This window comes from Panthera tigris, chromosome A2, assembly GCF_018350195.1.
Source record: "Panthera tigris isolate Pti1 chromosome A2, P.tigris_Pti1_mat1.1, whole genome shotgun sequence".
Lineage (NCBI taxonomy): Eukaryota > Metazoa > Chordata > Mammalia > Carnivora > Felidae > Panthera > Panthera tigris.
The window spans coordinates 97,463,643-97,484,918 of NC_056661.1; the positions used below are offsets into that span (position 1 = coordinate 97,463,643).

The window sequence follows — 21,276 nt, forward strand, 5'->3', positions numbered from 1 at the left end:
CTCTCTCTCTCTTTCTCTCTCTCTCTGTTTCTCTCTCTGCCCCTCCCCTGCTCATGCTCTGTCTCTCTCAAAAGTAAATAAAACTTTAAAAAACATTTACTTTGAGAGGGAGAGAGAGAGAGCCTGGGGAGGGGCAGAGAGCAAAGAAGAGAGAGAATCCCAAGCAGGATCCGTGCTGTCATCTAGGAATTCCATGCAGGGCTCTGACTCACAAAATGTGAGATCATGACCTGAGCCAAAACCAAGAGTTGGATGTTTAACTGACTGAGCCACCCAAGCGCCCCTATACCATCTATTATTCTTTTATTGCTCCTTTAGACACATGGAGTAGATGCCAGTTATCACATGAGGGAAAAATCAGGCATGCAGATTAGTTTAGTTCCACTTCTGGGTGCTTTCGCTCTGCACCATACTTATCAAGATGACATTCTTCTACTGCATATATGAATTATAAATTATACTAGATTATAAGGTTTTAAAGATGTGTGTAGCTAAGTGCTATAATGCTACCCCAAATAGCTGCCTGAATGAAGACATGTACTTTAATATAACACTTTAAAAAGTGTATTTCATGAGATGGATTGTCTATTTTATGTACAATTACAAATCACTTTTATTTTTTCAGACTGTAAAGTAATTTTGAATACAGACTAATATTGGGAAAATAGTGAATAATGTTAAATTGTAGGGCAAATTCAGAAAGCCATGCTGTGATTTGAGCAACTGTGCCTTCTTGTTTAAAATGCTGGTTTCTTATGTAGTATGGAACGATTCTTATTTACTCTGAAACGTTGATTATACACATATTTGGGGGGGAGGTTTTTTGTTTTTTTTGTTTTAGTTTTAGTATCACAAATAATTCCAGGTTGGAATTAGAGATCATGTTTTGAGGACAGGAAAAAGCTTGCACATTGTATTGGAATTTTGATTTATTATATAATTATATAATTTAATATATATGATATACTCTAATATTGTAATTTGGGCCTTAAAAATAATTTTCTACTTTAAAATTTCTCACCAATGACTCCTTCATTCACCTCTAGAACCATCAGCACTGGTTCCAACTCATTGGCAAGTGAACCAAATCTTATCTGTTTCTCTCCCTGAATTGTGATCAGAGTAATTTTAAATACTTGCCTTGCAGAGGAAATAAACTCCTGCATTCTTAGGGAAAACTGTTCAACTGAAAGATCTGACAATGTAATTTTCAAATGAGTTTAAAGAGTTGATGACTTAAGTGAATGTGAATTCTTATTTACCTTTTACTTTGAGCTTGGCTACTATTCTCCATTAATAGCGTTTGGTACATTAATTGCTTCCTTCAAGCTCCTGTCAGCTTTCTAGTAGGTAAGTGATACTCCCTCAAACCCCACTTTGGTATGCATTTGAAGAAACATAAAGGGTCAATCTAGGTTTTCCTAAATCTATCATTTGAGGATATGAGTTTATTAATTGCTTTATGTTTATATATCATTTCTGACTTTTAACCAAAAATATAATGAATTCACGATAGTCATTATATGTCTAGATTAGTTAGGCATATTAGAGACTTTATGTACCTTCCATCATAGAAACTGAATATCTCCAAAAGAAAGAAAGAAAGAAAGAAAGAAAGAAAGAAAGAAAGAAAGAAGAAATAAAAATGTCTTCATAGTGGGTATGATCTTATATATAGAAAAATTCTAAGGAATCTCTAAAAATCTATGATTAATAAGTGAGTTTAGCAAAGTCACAAAATACAAGGCCAAAATTCAAAAATCAATTTTATCTCCATTCTAGAAACAATCAGAAACAAATTTAAAAATCCATACCACTTACAATAACTTGAAAAAGCATGAATAGAGGTAGATTTAACAAACCATAGCCACAACCTTACACTGAGCACTGGAGCGTATTACTGAAAGAAAGTAAAGAAAACCTAAATAAATACAGACATGCACCATCTTCATGGATCAGCTCAATATTAGGATTTCAGTTTTCCACAAATGGATCTATAGATTCAAAGCAATCCCAAATCAAACATCAGTGGGCTTTTAAAAGAAATTGATAAGCTGACTATAACATTTATATTAAAATGCAGATAACTTATAAGAGTAGTCAAAATAATTTGGGAAAAGATACACAGAGTTGGAAAATTCACACCACCTAGTTTCAAGATTTACTATACAGTAATCGAGGCAGTGTGGTATTGGCACAAGGATAAATACACCAATAGAATAGATTGGAAAAGTCCAAAAATCAGCCCACAGGTATATAGTCAACCAATTTTCAACAAATGTGCTGAAGTAATTCAGTGGCAGTATTGAATAGTTTTTTTCAACAAATGGTGTTAAAACAGCTGGTTATCTATTTGGAAAATAATGAAACTCTACCTTTATCAAATATCATGCATGGAAATTAATTTGAAAGATAATAAAGACGTAAGATAAAATCAGAACATTAACACTTCTAGAAGAAAAATAGGAAAAATCTTAGCTATCTTAAATGAGGCAAAGACTTCTGAGGAAACAAAAGGGACAAATCTTTTAAAAAATGATAAATTGGACTTCCTTGAAAGACACAATTAAGAAAATTAAGAGGTAAACCACAGATTGGGAGAAGATAATAAATCAGACAGACAGATATACATGCATTATTTGTATGTATCTATGTGTATTTTGTTATTTAGAGTATAGATAGATGAGGATATGCATCCAGAATATATAAAGAACCATTACAGCTCAATAGTAAAAAGCCAGACAACCAGTTTTTTTTTTTTAATTGGCAAAAGATTTGAAAAGGTATTTCACTGGAAAAGATATATGAATGGTCAATAAGTGCATGAAAAGATACTTTATAATTGGTCATCAAAGCATTGGAAATTAAAACCATTATAAGGTTTAAAGTGTAAGGTTAAAAGACGAAACTAAGTGTTGATGAGGATGTAAAGCAACTGTAATTTTCATGCTTTCCTAGTAGGAATATAAAATGGTGCCACGACTTCAAAAACGCATTTAGCTATTTCTTTAAAAGCTGAGCATATACTACCATACAACATTAATTCCACTATTAGTTATTTGTCTAAGGGAAATGAAAATCCATGTCCCCACAAAGGTTTGCACACACACAAATGTTTACAGTAACTTTGCCCATAATATCCAAAATGTAACTCAACTATCCATCAATAGAATAGGTAAGCCAAATGTAGTACATCTGGTACCAGGAATAATAAAAAGGAATGAATTACTGATACTTGAAACAGCATGGATAAGTCTCCAAAACATTATGGGGAGCCAAAGAAGTGAGACACTCTGTGATTCCATTTTTATGAAACTATAGAAAAAACAAATCTAATATGGGCCCAGGGTGAGGAGGATTTACCAGAAAAGGAAATGGGATATTTTAGGTTGATAGACATTTTCTATATCTTTGTTGATGTGGTGATTACAGTTTTATACATTAGTCAGACTTATCAAATTGCACATTTAAAATAGATGTATTTTATTATATGTAAATTATAGGATGAATAAGGATGGAAATTAGAGAAGTTACAAATTCTACTTATAGTTGATCCCCTAGGAAAAAAAGTCAAGTGATAAATGAGCACCTGAGCAAGATTTCAGACTCCTGTTTGAAACTACATAAAAATACTGCTATGAAGACAATTACTAACATCTAAGTATAAAAATTTTGACTTTTAGTGCATTTGTACAGAGAATGGTGGTATATTTCATTTAAACTTATGGTCAAACATAGCAATCTATTGTAATCAGAGGAAAGCATCAGTTCTAAGTATAGAAACAAGATTAAACAGACACATCCAAAATAATGAAATTAAATGATATCTAGAAACTAAATCTAAATCATGTGTACTACTCATATATTTTTAGAAAAATAGCCATATATTAGTGTGAAAAGATGTAAAGAAGTGAATATTAATTTGTTGAGCCAGACACATAGTATTGATAAGGATGTATCATAAGTAACTGTAGCTTGCGATAAGTAAATGACTTCCCTTCTTTTTACTTTATACTTTTTTTCTTACAGTAATTAATATGAACAGATATTTCCTTTGTCCCTTTATTTCTTGAAACCACACCCTTCCTCATTGTGCCTCTTTCTCCAAAAGTGAATTTTTAAATTTATCACCTCTCCTTTAGTTTTTCTTTTCTTTCCCCTTCTTTTTTGTATCTCCAAAGTTATAGTAACTTAGCAAAAGTTAATGCCCCTCTTCACTTACCCACCTAAGGCTTATTTTTGAAGCAGTTTTTGCATTGTAAAGAGGACAGTATTGTGGAAATGATTCTCAAGTCCAATTGTATGGGAAATTATGAGTTTGCTTCCGCTTTGTAGGGCATCAAAAATGTATGAAGTACTGTAGAATGGATTACATCTCTTTTGTCTTCTCCCAAAGTAATTTGTTTATTGTCCTTTACCTTTCCCCTTTCTTTTCCTTTGGGCTGTGTCTGGAGTAACCTGTTCAGTTGCTCAGCGAACCTCCCCTTCCCGCCCAGGCATACCATTTAGAGTGTGTTGTGATATTATGTTCTTGAGCCTTGATGGACCATGATGAACTATCAAGCTTAGTTACTTTTTCTTAGCGCTCCTTTCTGCCTGGAGAGTCTTACTGTATTAGTCTCCTTTCACCTTCCTACAGATTTGTTATTGGGCGAGAAAAGCCAGGACAAGTGAGTGAGGTTGCCCAGTTGATAAGCCAGACGCTGGAACAAGAAAGGCGCCAGAGAGAGCTGCTGGAACAGCACTATGCCCAGTACGACGCCGACGATGATGAGGTAAGCGGCGCTTGCAAACATCCTTCCTGCCTTTCTTCCCACCGTGTTCCTACTTTACAAAACTCTTTTCCCGGAAAAAGTAGGATAGGTTCTTTGCAGTTCCTCAAGGAGAACGTGTCTACATTCAACTCCACAGAAAATAAACATTACTTACATTTGTTATTAACTGATGAATCAAGTAACGGTATCCCATTTACAGCATGAAGACTTTGGAGTCAAGGAAGTCCTTTTTGTGCTATTAAAAGAAATTCACTGAAACAAAAAAGAGCGAAAAAACCAAGATGCGAATGGTAGCTGTCTTTATTGTTGGAATTTGGTGATGTTCTCTCTCTGCTTTGTATTTTTTTGATTTCCCCCCCAATTTTCTACAGTGAGTTTGTAATGCTTTTTGAAAAAAAATGAGTAAACATTTTGATTGAAAAAAGACACATGCATACATACACAAACATACACAGGAAAGTACTCAAAAATGCTGAGTGTTTTCAGGTTTCCTTTTTCCAGGAGAAGAAAGGTCTTTGGATCTGCTCACTGTGATTTGTGCTAACATAATGCAGAACAAAGCCTTTCCACCAGCATATATTCCTTAGAGTAGATACATATTGGAATAATTTTGCATCCTGCTCTCTGTAGAAGATCAAGTAAATGAATAGAAGCTAACCCCCAAGTGAAAATGGCTCTCTGGAACCCTTGTGCGTTATAATGTAATGCAGATGCTGGTCTATTTCTAATGTAAATGCCAAATGTACATTGATATAATGGGACAACATGCTTTATTATAAACATGTTTAAACATGCATGTGTTTCATATTGGCATGTCAAAAAAAATCCATCAATAATTTAATCATAGTATTTCGTACTCCATAAACATAGTAAATATTCAGGTAAAACATATATCATTTATACCAGCTGATGTAAGGACAGTGCAACTTCTTATATTCAACCTCTGCTCATCTGAATGTATTCTTTTTCCAGACCTTTTTTTTGTTTTTGGTTTCTAGCCAGGACATAGTGAAGATTAATAAACAGACATTGAAATTTTACGTATTTTTAGTCTGGAATGTTTTAACCCAAATGTATATTAGTTTTTTATATGATTGTAATTTAATGAGGATGTATTCTCCATTTATTATAGTAGAAAAGTAAAAGTGGTGCATCAGTTAACTTTTGACCAAAGGATAAACATTACAAAGTCTTCATGTGAATGAATTAGTCTCTTAGAATCTTATATAGTTGATTTAACTTTTCACTTTCAGAGTGCATTTGAAATGGCAAGTATTTTTTTTATTCTGAGATATTACATATGAAAATGTTATTTTGGATTTAAAAATTAAAAAGCAAAAAACCAATTTTGTCAGATATTTAAATTTTCATCTTACCTATTAGTCTTCAGTTCTCTGTGCTAGTGTTTTGTGTTTTATCAGAGACACTGATTTGGTTTGGCTGCAAGCCTGTTTTAGGATTATAGAATCATTCTCTGCAGGTTTGGTTTTTACCTGCTCATTCTGCTAGAAAGAATTTGGAGGTGAGGTTCGGGGCAGTTCTGATGACATCAAGTGGGGGAAGACGAGGAAGCCAGGCTTCCCAGGCTGTGGGCTTCAGTATCTTTGGCTTTAAGAGATTGGGCTAAAATTCTGAATTCTTTCTAGCTTTTAATAGTCCATGAATCTGTGAAATAAAACATCAAGTCTAACAAGGAAAGAGGTAAAATAAGATAGCTCTTTAAGGCTCTCCTAGTGAAAATTTTAGATCATGTGCTACATATTACATACTTCCAGTTATTTTGAGGATCTGATTCCATTCAGCCCCAAAAGTTTTCAACTCAGGCCCCTAAAGCTGTTTGTTTGATGTTAGATTTTCTCCAATTTGAGTAAATGCAAAATGAGTATTTGTTACTCAACTTTTATACCTAAGAGCACATCATAAAGATTTTTTTGTTTGCCTAGTTTTTTTTTTTAAAGAAAGCAAAGTTGATTGTCACCTGAGCAGGTATTTTTCAGGACTAAGGAAGGTAAATAAATATTCAGTGCCTGGCTTTGCAAGGTGCATTTCCCTGCATGATTTCATATAATCTTTTCAACACACAGAAGAGACTTTTTTTTCTAAAAATGAGGCAAACAAAGTAAATGAGGCTTTTTCTAGTCATACAGCCAGTAGTTGGCAGATTTAGTATGGGAATAGAGTCTTCCTGTCTCCAAAGTTGGGACTTTTTACAACACTTTGCTGTTTTTGAATGGAGTGGGCTGATGGGTCTGTCTGTTCAGGCACACACAGAATAACTGGGGAACAAGAGATGTTGGAAAGAGGATTCCTGTTTCGAGTGATGGAGTTTCTTGTAATACTTAGGTTATGTGATTCTTTATTCCGTATTTCTAATAATAGGGGAATCAAGTGCTTGGAGAATTAATCTTATTCTAGGTAGATAATCCCTAAGTATCCTGTGAAGACAGGACTTTAGAGAAGAATAATTGAGTATATGATTTTGTTTTTTAAATTAGAGTTTAGCTCTAGGTTAAACTTTTTCTTTTGTCTTCAAGTTGTAGAAATAGAAATCAGATGCTTGCTACTATGTTATTCCAAGTAACCTTCACTTTACTGAAAAGGTCAAGGAGTCTTTTTCTTTGTCTCTTTCTCATGCTCCTCTCTGACTTATAATTCTCCCTTTCTTGTGTGTTGCCAAAACATGCTCAGTTAAAACCAACTGTTAATTTTCTGTGCATAGGAGAAATGAAGCTGTACAAATAATGAAAATCCACTCTTGCATAAATATTTTATCTCCTTGATTTAATTTTTTTACTAATACTACCAAATAGTGTTAAATCAATTTAAGTGGTATGTCTCTATTTTTTATTTACTCTCTCCCTCTTTGTTAATGAAAAGTAAAATGGCCAACAGACATAATGAAGGTGAGAAGAACCAATATTGGTTATCCAGTGGGTAAATGGTCCTTGAATAACTGAGTTAATTTTATATGTAATTGAACAATGTATAGATTTACACATCATTGTTAATTCTGAATTGTGTAATCAATCACTTGGCTTCTCACTTTTCTTATCATTTATGGAATCATCTTGTGATTTCAAAGTTAGAATCATTTTTATTTCACAGTATCCCCTGTGACATTCCCTGGGCCAGCCAGGAAAACCTCTAATTAAATGCAGGACGACCGAGTTCATCCAACTAATTTCCAGAGCCAGCGCTTAGATCAGCATTGTCTACTGAAGGATAGATAGCTTCTGGTTTGGGTCAAATCATCCAAGGTTGATTCTAACTTGGAACTTGTCACATTGACAGAGGGGAGTTGCTTGCTTGAATTGCCTATAGGGAAAACATTGCAATATATCTCACATATATATGTGAGAAATATATCCCGAAATTGTAAAAGTACAGTAGTTCTCTATCAAAACCATATTTAGGATTAAGAATACCTCATCATGTATAGTGTGTGCTTGCATATAGCTGTTTTAATGCTTTAGGAAATTATAAGTGGTAATTCAGAATTCAAAATTTATAGATAATTCCAAAACTTTATTGAAATCTCTGCTCTTTATGATTTTTTCCCGAATATTTAAACCAGAAGAGTTTAAAGTAAGCAAACAACCAAATCAATTTTAATTTACATTCCTGTTTCTGTTTACTCTCTGTTAAACATTGTGATGAAAAAAATAAATAAATAAAAAGGGCTCTGCCCAAAGCCTGAAGAGCAAAGGGCAGGATCCTATAAAGAAGAGGAAGATTAAATCTGAATAATTGAAATATAGATCTGAATATATCTGTAATTAGCAACTGCATTTCTGAATAATAGAATTATTGTTCATTTCTTTTTCTTTCTTTCTTTCTTTAACAATCTGGAAGGTAACGATGGAGGATTTCAGTAAGCCCCTCACACAGTCAGCACTATCCCACGAAATTCTGGGGGTATGGTAAATTTTTCAACTAGATTTTAATTTTCAATAACAAATTTAATCTCCTGTCATACTCCACAACTGTCAATGTCTAGCCTTTCAATGGTGGGATGATGTAATTTTGATATATGTTTTGTGTAACATGGGTCATGTATGTAAATTGTAGGTAGATGTTCCTATCCAAGATCACTATGCAATGTGAAATACAGTTGGGCTCAGACTAGAAATGAAGTATGAACTGGTGCTGTACCACTTTTTTGAATTAAGAAATACATATGGTCGTTCACATTCAAATAAACTATTTTACATGCACTTTGCAATTATATGATTATTTTGGTTTGCTTCTTTAAATATACTCTTAAAATATTACGTTTATTACATTTTAAAATCTTAGATTATAGGTGTTATTTCAGAGTCTCTTCGGGCAGTAGTTTATAACAAGGTTAATCATCACTCTAGAAACCGAGGCTCCTTCTCTTAAAGCATAATTTAATCTCATTTCCATAATTTTTTTCATTACTGGAATTAATATCATTATAACTATATCATGAGAACAGTAGTTTAGTTTTTAGAATCTTTTAAAGTACTGAATATGATTTAGAGCAGCTGCCTACATGGATATGCATTTTTATTGCTTGTGTTAACATTAATAACATTAATAATTAGAGACAGAAATATAGTAGAAGCTATGGTTTGCATAAGTGTTGAATGATTTATAAGAATATAATTTTTAGGTGAAAAGTATTACAGGGGTAACATTAAATTTGACTCCTGCTGTTTGCTGTTCCTGGTTGGAAACAGCTTATGTTGTGTGAAAAAGAGATTGCAATTACTATGGATGGCCTTTTAATAATGTGGATTGAGTTTATACTGTTCTTAATGTTGAGAACCTATGAGTGGGGGGCATTCTCTCAGTTCTCAAACGTTTGTGTTATAGCAGGCACCAGAACTTCAGTGTTTTTTCTGTCCTTTATCATTAGGCTGCTCTCTTTAATAGGGAAAAAGCCTTCTTTAATTTTTGTTGTCAACTGTTTTAGAACACTGTGGCTGAATTGCAAGGAGTGTCTGGCAACTGCAATAACAATAACAACTATTTCCTTAAGGTTTGTTTTTTTTGGTGGAAAATAATGCTTATCTGTACTTTTCTGCTTCCTGTGTGAAATTAAATATTCTATGTGTCTTATTAACTAGCTGTGTGCTCAGAACTCTAGAGCCGTGTGTTTTCTATGTTGAATGATAGTTGGAGAAATTATCATTTGAAAAATAATATTTAATTCTGAAATATAGCACGTATTACAGGTACAGGTTCTGCAAGTTGGACTCAATCCTTAACGTTTAACCATGGATGTTTTTAACCCTTAACACTTTAAGTATTTTGTAATTTATATTAAAGGGGAAGAAAAAGATACCCAACAACAAGGCTGTATAATGTTTATACAATACAGTGTTTTTAAATCCAATGTTGTTATTTTAGAAAATAATCTTTGGATACAGAGTTTTTAATTTTTCAAAAAACTAAATGCACAGTATCTTTAAATTATACAAGTACTTATTTGCATGATTTACACAGTGGACATAGGAAAATGTCTAAAAACGTATTACACTTCAAGTGACAAAATAATTCTCACTATCTTTAGCTGCTAGTAACAGAAATGGGAGAACTTAAAAATGGAAGTCAAGTATGTTTAAAGTGGAGATTGGATTATGGTGATAAGAGGAGCCTGAAGAATAGGAGAAATATAAGACCTTTTTAACAACTTGTTTATAGACTCCAATTTGGATCTTTAAAACCATTAAATTTAATTATACCCTTTAGTTTGTGATCCCCAAATCTACAGTACTGGTCGTTGTCATTGAAACCTAGAATCATAAGATGCTTAGACAACATTTAGATGAAGATTGTATCCATGCTTGATCTAGCCTAAGCAGTGTAAACGTATACACACACACACACACACACACACACACACACACACACACCATCTCCTGGAGTTAGACATCCTCCTATACTTGAAAGATCTTCTTTAGAAATATATTCTTTGTATGTGAAAAAATTATTATTTATAGTATTGAGCACAGACAGGAAGATGGATAGTGTCAAGGGAAGACAGAGGTTAAAATAGAAACCTTTGCCTAAATATTGTCATCTTTTTTGTAGCTTATTTTCTTTATTTTATCATAATGCAAGTGATTTGAATATCTTCATGTTATTTTCTTTCCAACTGTCACATTGTGATGATATTTATTCATGAGTGAGTTACAAAATACTAAATAAACTCTATCAAATTTTCTATGCCATTAAATTCCTCTGAGAATATAGGCTTTGTACATCCTAGAAATCATGCTAGAACAATTCTATAGTACAATGACGAACAGGCTTTGCAGTGTTAGAGATATCACAGAAATAACAGGAATGACAATATTTTTCCAACTTTAAGAATATTTGTAAGTTGAATATCATTTTATACCAAAAAGTTATAGAATATAAAAAGGCACCACTGGAGATGGGCCTTATCAGCCTTACTGTCCAGTGGGCCTGAGGGATCCTGTGGCTTCGCCATGCCTCTGCTCCTTCTCTCTTCTCTTCCTGGAATGCCATTCCCTGCACTCATTCTTGGTTGCCCTTGTATGCCCGGTGATCCTGTTCACTTTTCAGGGCTCAGTTTAGGTTTCATGTGTCTTCTCTACAAAGCCTTCTTAGACTATCTCAGCTGGTCTGGGGCCCCTTTTCTGTATGAGTCAATAGTACTGCACATCTCTCTCTACCATTATTTACCCATAAATATCCCCCACTGGTTTATAATCTCTTCAGTGACAGGTTTCAGTAGCTCGTTGATTTTTAATACATACCAGCCTGAGCCTAGCGCTGGGCAGATTAGAAGAAGCCAAGAAATTGAACTGAATTGAATCACTCAAAGGACGTTAAGATGAAAATTGGAGAATAGAGTTAAATGAGGAGAATAAAATTTAGTTAGGAGCATAATCTGAAATAAGGAGGCAAGACTGGCATAGAGTACATGGGAAAAGGATTGTCAAACCTGGCAAGACTAGAGATTAGAGATAGGAACTGAGGAATAATCTGTACTTGTCCTTTGGTATTTGGGATTTAGCACCTTTCTGTGGGATTTTACCTCCACATTTTAATTATTTTGAAAGAACGTGAATTTGCAAGAAGATCTTGTCTCTATCACACTGCACCAAAATTGCACATAAAACCAGAAAAAAAAAAGAATATACATACTTCATTCCTTGAAAATCTTTGGACTTCAGCAATAAGAATTTGGTCACTCACATTGACATGACTTCTTTTTAGTCATAACTGCATAAACATACAATAGAAACAGAGTAGTTGAAATGGCCTAAGTGATGTCAAGATCAATATTGCATAGATAGCCATCTTCTCTTATTTTTCCCAATAGCCATCAATCATAGAAATCTCTTTTCTTCAGCAGTAAGAACTAAATGGTGACCTGACCAAAGACCAGTGTTTCGAAGCAGCTTTATTATGGAGTTTAGTAGGTCTGATAAGTATTACATTTATTTTAAACTGATACTGATGTTTGTAAGGGTAGTGGTAAAAACTCTTAATGGATCTGAAATTCCAGGTCTTAAAGAGATTAAAAAATTATCTTATTGACATAAAATTGACAGAGTAAAATGTGGATGGATCTTTAGTATATAATTTGACTTTTTATCATTATATATTCATATTTCATATATTAACGTCAGTGTTAATGAGGGATAATTTATATACAATAAAATGCACCAATTGTAAATGTATTTATGTAGATAGACAGTTTCATGAATAACCTCCACTACAATCAAGATACAGAACATTTTCATGACCTCAAATAATTTTCTTATAGAACTTTGCAGTTACTCTCAGCCCAAACCAAATATCTATCTGTTTTCTAACATTATAGATTAATTTTGTCAATCCTAGAATGTCATTTGAACAGAATCATAAAGTACACACTTCTCAATATCTGGCTTCTTTCACTTTCATAATGTTATATTTATTGTAAGTATTCTGCATATTATGATGAGACTGTAATTGATACTGCTTTGAGTTACAGTAGACAAAGCCCAGGGCCTACCCAAAGTGGGATGTCCAATTGGAAACCCCCATCGTGAAGCTTGAGTCCCATGGGCTACACTACTATATAAGATGAAAATAAAATCTAAACTCCACTATGTGAGAAACTGCCTTGTTAAACCTTGGTTTTGGATAGAAGGGAAGAAAAATTTTTCCTGAGACATGTTGATCACAGCAACCTGAATTTATGCTACCTTTAAGAGAAAAAAAATACCCTTTATCGAGTATTCATCTTCAATCAAAGCCTAAATGTTAAAGTTTCCAAAAAATGAGCTTACAGTTTCAAAGTACAAATCACCATGAGTAACAGACAACAGAAGAGGGTGGGTGCAGGGAGGAAGTAAAAAGGGAAGGGAGAAAAAAGGAGAAAGGAAAAAAAAGATAAGATCCCAATTATTTTATCAATTATACCAAACTGGAACTGGTGTCTCCGGTCCTGTATAACTTCTTCCAGAGGACAAAAATGAAAGTAGAACAACTCTGATACTAGGAATATAGTAAAACCTTGAGAGTGTGAGATGTATGAGGTAATGAGGTCTAACCTTGGTACCAAACCATATGATGATGATAAAGAAGACTTACAGGCCTATCCTATTCATAAAACAATGCAAAAAGAAAAAGCCTAAATAAGATATTAACAAATCGTATCCAAGAACATTTAAAAGAGAGATTATGGTGACATAGAGTTTAGCCAGTAATGCAAGTATGGTTTCATATTTGAACATCAGTCACTACTTGCATTTGACATCGTACTAGAAGGCAAGAAGTAAAAGAAATATATTGGAAAAAAAAGAAATATATTGGAGAAGAAAAAAATAAAACTTTTTTTTAAGTTTTATTTATTTTTTGAGAGAGAGAGAGAGAGAGAGAGAGAGAGACAGTGTGAGTGGGGGAGGGGGAGAGAGCGAGGGAGACAGAGAATCCCAAGCAGGCTCCGTGCTGCCAATGCAGAGCCCAATGTTTGGCTCAAACCCACGAAGCCACGAGATCATGACCTGAGCCGAAACAAAGACTCTGACACTTAACCAACTGAGCCACCCAGGTTGCCCCAAGAAATGAAACTGTTATTATTGCAGGTGATGTGATTATCTATTTGGAAAACCTCAAATATACCTAAAGATCAATTACTAAAATTATAAGATTTTAGCAAATTTGCTGGGCATATAATTAATATAAAATATAGCATGTATTTCAATGTGTCTACAGAGAGAGGATATAACTTATAAATTATTAATTCCTTTGGTAAAAGGCAAGACCTTGCCTAATAAAACATAGGCAAGACCCTCAGGGAAAGAATTTTATTGAAATATATTAAAGAAGGCTTATATGAAAGGGAAAAGAAGCCTTATTCATGGATTAGAAGACTCAGTAGTTTAATTGAGTCAATTTTCTCTAAGTAGATTTATACATTCAATGCAATGCCAGTGAAAAGAATTGTAAAGAATTTAAAAATAGAATTTGGTAAGCTATTGCTACAATCCATAGGAAATCCGAACAATGCACCAGGAAAAAAAAAAAGTAACATTTCACATGCCTTAGAAGAGAGATATTTATTACTAAGCTGTAGAAATTTAGTCCCTGGAGCAAAAGAAGGAACAAGTTGGTCAAGGAGTCCGGAAGCAGTCCCTCACATCCATGAAAATTGGATTAGTCATGCAGATCACACTCCAGGTGAGCTGGGGAATGTTAGGCTTCTTAGTGAAGAGAAAACAGTGTAGTTGCAATCCCCAATCTCAGTCTGTATCTAAAATTCACTCCAGGTGGATCAACTATTTAGATGCAAAAAGAAAATTTAGAAGACACTGTAGAAGACTATCTTTATGACCTCATTGTAAGAAATGTTTCTACACAAAACACCTAAGAAAGCAAAACTATAAAGGAAAGGATTGAGAAAATTGTATTAAAATTAAGAACTTCTGTTCATCAGAAGAATACCTTTATGAAAGCAAAAAGGCAGACCAGAGGCTGGAAGAAAATGTTTGAAAAATAAATAACTGAAAGAGAGTCATATAAAAAGTACTTCTGTGAGCCAATAAGAAAAGAATAGCATTGGCTTTAATGATCATGTCATAGAAGAGGAAACCTCAGTGGCCAATGAACATATGAAAAGATGCCTGAACATATTAGCAATCAGGATGTAAAAATTAAAAACCAAAATGAAATACCATTTGATAGCTACTGAATTGATTTAAATGGAATATTTTAAGTTTTGGTGAGGATGTGGAGTAAAAGGAACTTTTATTCTCTGCACACAGGAATATTCATCGGCCCATCCACCTTGAAAAACAATTTGACATTATCTAGTAAGGTTGACTTCTTCTAAGCACTTAGTAAAAGTCTTATATACATGAACTGTAAGAATTGTTCTAATACTTTTCTTATAAGACAAAAAAATTGGACACAACTGCTATCTCTACCAACAAAAGAATGGGCAAAAATACTGTGGTATATTCTTACAATGGAATGATGTACAGAAGTGGTTTCAGCAATCCCATGGCAACTGGTAGAATCTCAGGGACATACCATTCAAAATGAAAAAGGCACAGAAGAATACAATAGAATTCCACTTATATGAAGTTTAGAACCATTAAAAACAAATGATACATTGTTTTGCTATACGTAAATATGATAAAACTGAAGAAAAACCAAGAATGATAAAATCCAGCAGGATTACTTTGAAGGGCAAGCATCTAAAACAGGAAAGCACACACAAGAGGACTCTACGATGTGGTGATACTGCTCCTTTTCTTGTACTAGGTTGTTCATTGGTAGTGGTTTTATCTTTATTCATATACTGTCTATATGTTTTGTAAATATTCTGTCACCTCAATATTTAATGAAAAATTAATATCTGCCATGGACAGTTCTTACATTTAGCCATTATATGGATACAAAATGACTCCGACCTGGTTCCTGCTCCCCAGCATTTACAAAATGACCCTACAACTCTGTCTCAAACTTGCCTCAATGTGACAATCTCATGGTACTTCTTTAAAATTACACATTTCCCCACCCAGCCTCAGACCTAGTGAAACAGAATATGCATTGTAGCAGGCCTCGGATTATGGGCGTTTGTGGGAAGGAGTTAGCTGCGATCATAGCTGGAGTTGTCCAGCCTAAAGATGCCAGGAAAACTGACCTTTGAGTCCTGGTGTTGCAGGGACTTTGTCAGAAAGAATTGCTGCCACGAACCACCAGACAGCCGTGAGGAAAGGAGTAGACTTATTCTCTCTCAAAGGAAATTGTAAAATCGAGATAGTGTTTATCATCAATTCATAGATAATCCATAGAAGTACCATCAATGATGTTTGTATTGATTTTACCTTTTCATTTCTATAACTTCTGGTTAGCATTTTTGCAATCATATGCATCACTTTGTATTTTCCAAGATTCAATTAGTTGTAGAATTATAGAATTATTAAAATAATCATATAACATGTGCCACTTTGGTTCCTGTAGTTGTTCTCTTCTGCAGATTATAAATTCAGGGAAATACAAATCTCTCTGTCCCTTCCCACAGTTCTGCTGGCATCAGAATAAGCGCTTCATTGTTTCCTTGGCAAGTAAAATGAAACTCAAGGAAGGCTGCCAATTTGAAATTGCAGTGTGACATTTGAATTACAGAGGTCTACTTTGGTCTGTTGACTGTTTAATTCTGGATCTCAGTGGGAAAAATAGGAATCTTTAGTTCCCTCCTCATATAGAATATATTTATCAGGGACTTAAAGACAGTGGCATTATATATTAGTGAGTAGGTAGCATTTGTTAAGAGGAATTGAATTAGGAATATTGACTCATGGAAAAATATAGTTTACACTCCCAAGAAGCTCACTATTTTGTTTTGGAAACAATAAATATATATGGTAAAGAATTTAAAGCACTTGCAAGGCAACCTGTCAAAAGGCTAGATAAGCATAGTGTAAAAGAATCATCACAGTGAAGGATGTACAAAATAAAAGTATGAATTTAGATTTGTGGTGTTAATTTTTATTTGCAAGAAGTTTTTTGTGGTTTTTGTTTGTTTTCTGTAACCTAGAAGTTGGGTCAATATTGGATATGTTCAAGAAGTAAAAAGACCAGTTTACCTGCAGGCAGAGTATGTGGAAAGGAATACTAGTTGGACCGTCTTTGAAAAGGTAAATTGGACAATATTTTAGGGACTTTAAAAATCAGCTGAATTTCTAGACTTTTTTTCCCATTAATAATTGGGAAACAATTTTCCATGAGACCTTCATATTTCTGAGGCACTGACTTCCCTTTGTTCTGGACTATCCAGTGTTTGTGTAGTGAACAGTCTTAGAAGGTACAGGTAGTCTTCTCCCCTGGAGCAAGAGTGGTAACGTTGCATGTTGTAAAAGATGCAGGTTACCTAGCTCAGGGTTCCTCCCCACACACGCCTGCTTATGCAGGTATCATCCAGCCTTCTTCTCAGCACTCTTTGGAAATTGGGGCTTGAGGAATCAGCACAAAAATATGTCTGTGTCAACTAGTACAAAGACCTATTCTGGGTTAGAAGAACGTTCTGACCTTGGTCGGACCACAGTCCTAGAGAAACACACTGACATCTAGCTTGAAAGGAAGGTATTTTCAATTGTCACACTCAGGAGCCTGGGAAATCCTTAGAGCTTTAGTGAGTTCAGTGTGGAGGTTATGGAGCAAGGCATATTATGCTAATTAAGGAGAAACAGCAACAGTTGGGCTGCCTTGTGACTCAGCCCCTCCTGCAGTTTATTATGCCAGCTGTAGTCATTCAGACAGTATAAGGTCTCAAAGTATTTTGTGGTGCATCTTAGTTGCTATAAAGGAATATCAATATTGTCCCTGTCAGGGAGAGATCTTTGAGACAAACTCCTATGGAAAATCATCCATAAGTATTTGGATCCTAACTGGTCTACCATGCTGATGAAAGTAACCTGCTGGAGAATGAGAAAGTGTCCCACAACAATCTAGCTAAATTCTTTTTTTTTTTAATTTTTTTTTAACGTTTATTTATTTTTGAGACAGAGAGAGACAGAGCATGAACGGGGAGGGTCAAAGAGAAGGAGACACAGAATCTGAAACAGGCTCCAGGCTCTGAGCCCTCAGCCCAGAGTCCGACGCGGGGCTCAAACCCATGGACTGCGAGATCGTGACCTGAGTTAAAGTCGGACGCTTAACTGACTGAGCCACCCAGGCGCCCCAACTAAATTCTTACAGTCAGTCTCACCGCGTTGGAAAACTTCCCCATTCCTTATGTTCTAACCAAACCAAACTTAGGATTGGACTCCAGGTTGAGATAGTGCCCATAACAGTTCCTGCTATGGGAGTCAAAACTGTGACTGCTGGGTCAAAGACTCCCCAAAGCTAACTGGGTTGTATCAGTAATGATATACAGCGCTTTACATATTGCTTTAGGTGGTAGACATTGGAAGTTTGGTTAAAACAGGTGTAACCACCGCACTTCTCAAAACTGAAAATAAATGTGCTTTATTAGTGACACAGGGCTGCCCTCTGCCTCTACGCCCCTTGATACCTCCCCTTTCTAACACGAACTCAGCTGCTCTAAGGAGGAAGGTGATTAGGGATCAGGCTGAGATCTCTTTTGTCCTCCAGGGAGACTAAATGCTATATGAACCCCTTGAGTATGCTGGGGAACTTTGGGAGGAGAGGCACTCAACCTCATGGTTCTGTGGATACTGGCTCACAAATCATCACCTCACCGATCCCATCATGAGAAAGGATGGCCAAATTCAACTGATGTGGTTTGGGCAGAGTTCACAGTGAGAAGGGAAACAAAACGGCCTTGTGGATGGAACCCATGCAACATAATACCACTGTGGCTTCCACTGCTATATGTGTAATGGAACTGATATGTTACACATACACCTGCCCTTCTTTGTCCCATTAGTGCCAGTGGAGATTTTACTATTCTGGGATTGCCACATGGAGAACACTAATAGTAGCATATGTAGGTCACTCTCCCTGTTTCCTCCCAGACGGTCCAACAGGAACAGTGTAGAATCCCAGGCAAAGAAGGAGCAATCACAGCTTATTTAAACATGTAATGGCTGCCAGACTACTCAGCCATTTCCCAGTATAACAACACTGCACGTCCGATGCAGCAACCGAAAAAAGAAAAAAAAAAAAGTCAGTTATTAACCTTCTACTAAGCTCTTGTGGGAACTGAAACTACATGTCTGACCCATGGAGGCCTTGTGACCCTCTGGTCTAATAGTTTGAGTTTGAGATAGGTCAGCTTGAACTCCCTGATCGATAAAGTTGGAAAGACCCAACAAGCCTGGCTTGTCAAATGGGAATGATAGATTCAAGAAAGCTGCCAACCTGGCCCAGCAGCATCTTAGATTTACATGAACAAGTAGCAGCTTTCCAGTTTGTAGAAACAAGGCCTCTAGCTCAGTGAGGCCTTCAGTTCCTAGAAGTTTATTGAAATGCCTGGGCTTGGTTCACTAAGGGCTCAGCTAAGCTGTCCAAAGCTGTCTGCTAGGTTTTCCAACCTCAGCACTAGTTATGCACACCCCAAAATGGACATGGTCACTTTGCTCAATGGGCATAACTCAAGGCCATTCTTTTGGCTCTGCCTAGTACTCCCCTTGATGAACGTTGTTATATATATATATATATATATATTTTTTTTTTTTTTTACTGACTCTTGAGCTGTTGTCCATTACCTGATTAGTCTGCCACTTGGAAGATTACAGACTAACAGGTTAACTTTGAGATGGCAAATCATGGAAACAGATTGTGGCAATTGATCAGACTCTGAGTCTCACATAGCTTCACCACAAGGGTGGTCATAAGAGGCCTTATGTATTTAAAGAAACACCATCATTATATCACATAACCCTTAGATGATTCTAGAGATCCTTCTAAAATGAGACTGTTCTTGATTACTAAGGGTTGCTTTCCTGAGTGGTAGCTGACTTATTTGTTATATGCATCGTGCAGGCAATTATTCTTAGGGTTAGACTCATTTAATTAGATAAGGTGGTACAAAATTTGTTCCTGACTTTAGGTGATGTGATCAGGGACATGACCTCAGCCCTGGAAGGCATTCAGATCAATCTCAACTTGCTGGCCAGGGTTGTTATAAGATGATAGGATTTCCCTGAATCCTAGACTTTCTTCTGGGGGCCAATACCAAGTCTGGGCAATCACTGATACATCCTGTTATATCTGTACTAATACCTTAGGCCAAGTGAAATAAATAAAAAAGCTTAAGGATAGAGCCACCTGAGTTTCTAAGGTAAACACCAATGGTTTATAGGACTTATTTAGCCAGTAGGGTCTGAAAGCCTGGGGAATGTGTTTGATCTCAGTTACTATACATTGTACTCATTCTGCTGCTTGGAGTTCATTTAATAGTAGTCTTAATTATATGAAACGACTGAATGGATTTAGTCCCAACCACTTTGGGTCACACTGATCAGTGTAGCTGAGAGAGAATCATACTAATGGGAAAATTCACCAAAAGCCAAGATGGTATAGAAACAAGAATAGATATTATTGGGGACAGTTCCCCAGTGGGCCTGACTTCTCTGTGTGTCATGTGAGCAGAGGCACTGATAGCCTTTCTTTCATACTACCTTTTTAATGATGTTTGTGTAGTGAACAGCCTTGGAAAATAGATAGTCTCTCTTTAGGGCATGTGAAAGACTTGCTTATTACACATTATTAAAAAAATATATATGTGTTCCCTAAGTTCAGAATTCTTCTTTTGGGGGTTATATTTCATTTTTTTCAATAAATGTAATTATAGTTAGAAACTTAAATATTTTGGGGCACCTGGGTGGCTCAGTCAGTTAAGCGCCAGACTTCGGCTGAGGTCATGATCTCACGGTTTATGAGTTCAAGCCCCGTATTAGGCTCTGTGCTGACAGTTCAGAGCCTGGAGCCTGCTTCTGATTCTGTGTCTCCCTCTCTCTCTGCCCTCCCCTGCTCACACTCTGTCTCTTTCTCTCTCTCTCTCTCTCCCTCTCTCAAAAATAAACAGTAAAGAAGAGAAACGTAATTATTTTAAGAGAATTTCTTCCAAGAAAGAAAGAAAATAAAAGTCTTTTTAAAGATATTTGGTATTTGAACACTCATCAACAGATTCAATAGAGTAAAATCATTGAAGGGGGAAAGATTATAGGGCTTGAGATGGATAGAATTAGGATATTCCTAGAAAGTAACACTTTAGAAACTGTGGTTGAAAACTGCCTCAATAGTGGAATATGACAAATTGTAGTACATGTAACTGCTATTCCTCAGCCCTGTTTTTTTTTTTTTTTTTTTTAATTTAAGTGTAGTTGACACACAATGTTACATTAGTTTCAGGTGTAAAACACAGTGATTTGACGAGTTTATACATATTGCTATGCTCACAAATGTAGCTACCATCTGCCACCATGCAATGCTATTACAGTACCATTGACTATATTCCTTAAGTTGTACCTTTCATCCCTGTGACATATTCATTCCATAACTGGAAACCTGTATTTCCTACTCCCCTTTACCTATTTTT

The 21,276-nt window shown here is 35.3% G+C and overlaps 1 protein-coding gene across 11 annotated transcripts in view; it reads left to right on the plus strand.

Moving 5' to 3' along the window:
* Positions 1 to 21,276, plus strand: part of PPP1R9A (protein phosphatase 1 regulatory subunit 9A) — a 323,173-nt gene that overhangs the window by 216,373 nt on the left and 85,524 nt on the right. For 8 of the 11 annotated variants that reach the window (XM_042966701.1, XM_042966692.1, XM_042966687.1 and 5 more), the window contains 2 exons: positions 4,640 to 4,775; positions 8,628 to 8,690. In XM_042966701.1, the coding sequence (XP_042822635.1) occupies positions 4,640 to 4,775; positions 8,628 to 8,690 (199 nt within the window). The remainder of the gene's footprint in view (positions 1 to 4,639; positions 4,776 to 8,627; positions 8,691 to 21,276) is intronic. The other 3 variants (XM_042966713.1, XM_042966716.1, XM_042966750.1) reach the window with 1 other exon arrangement.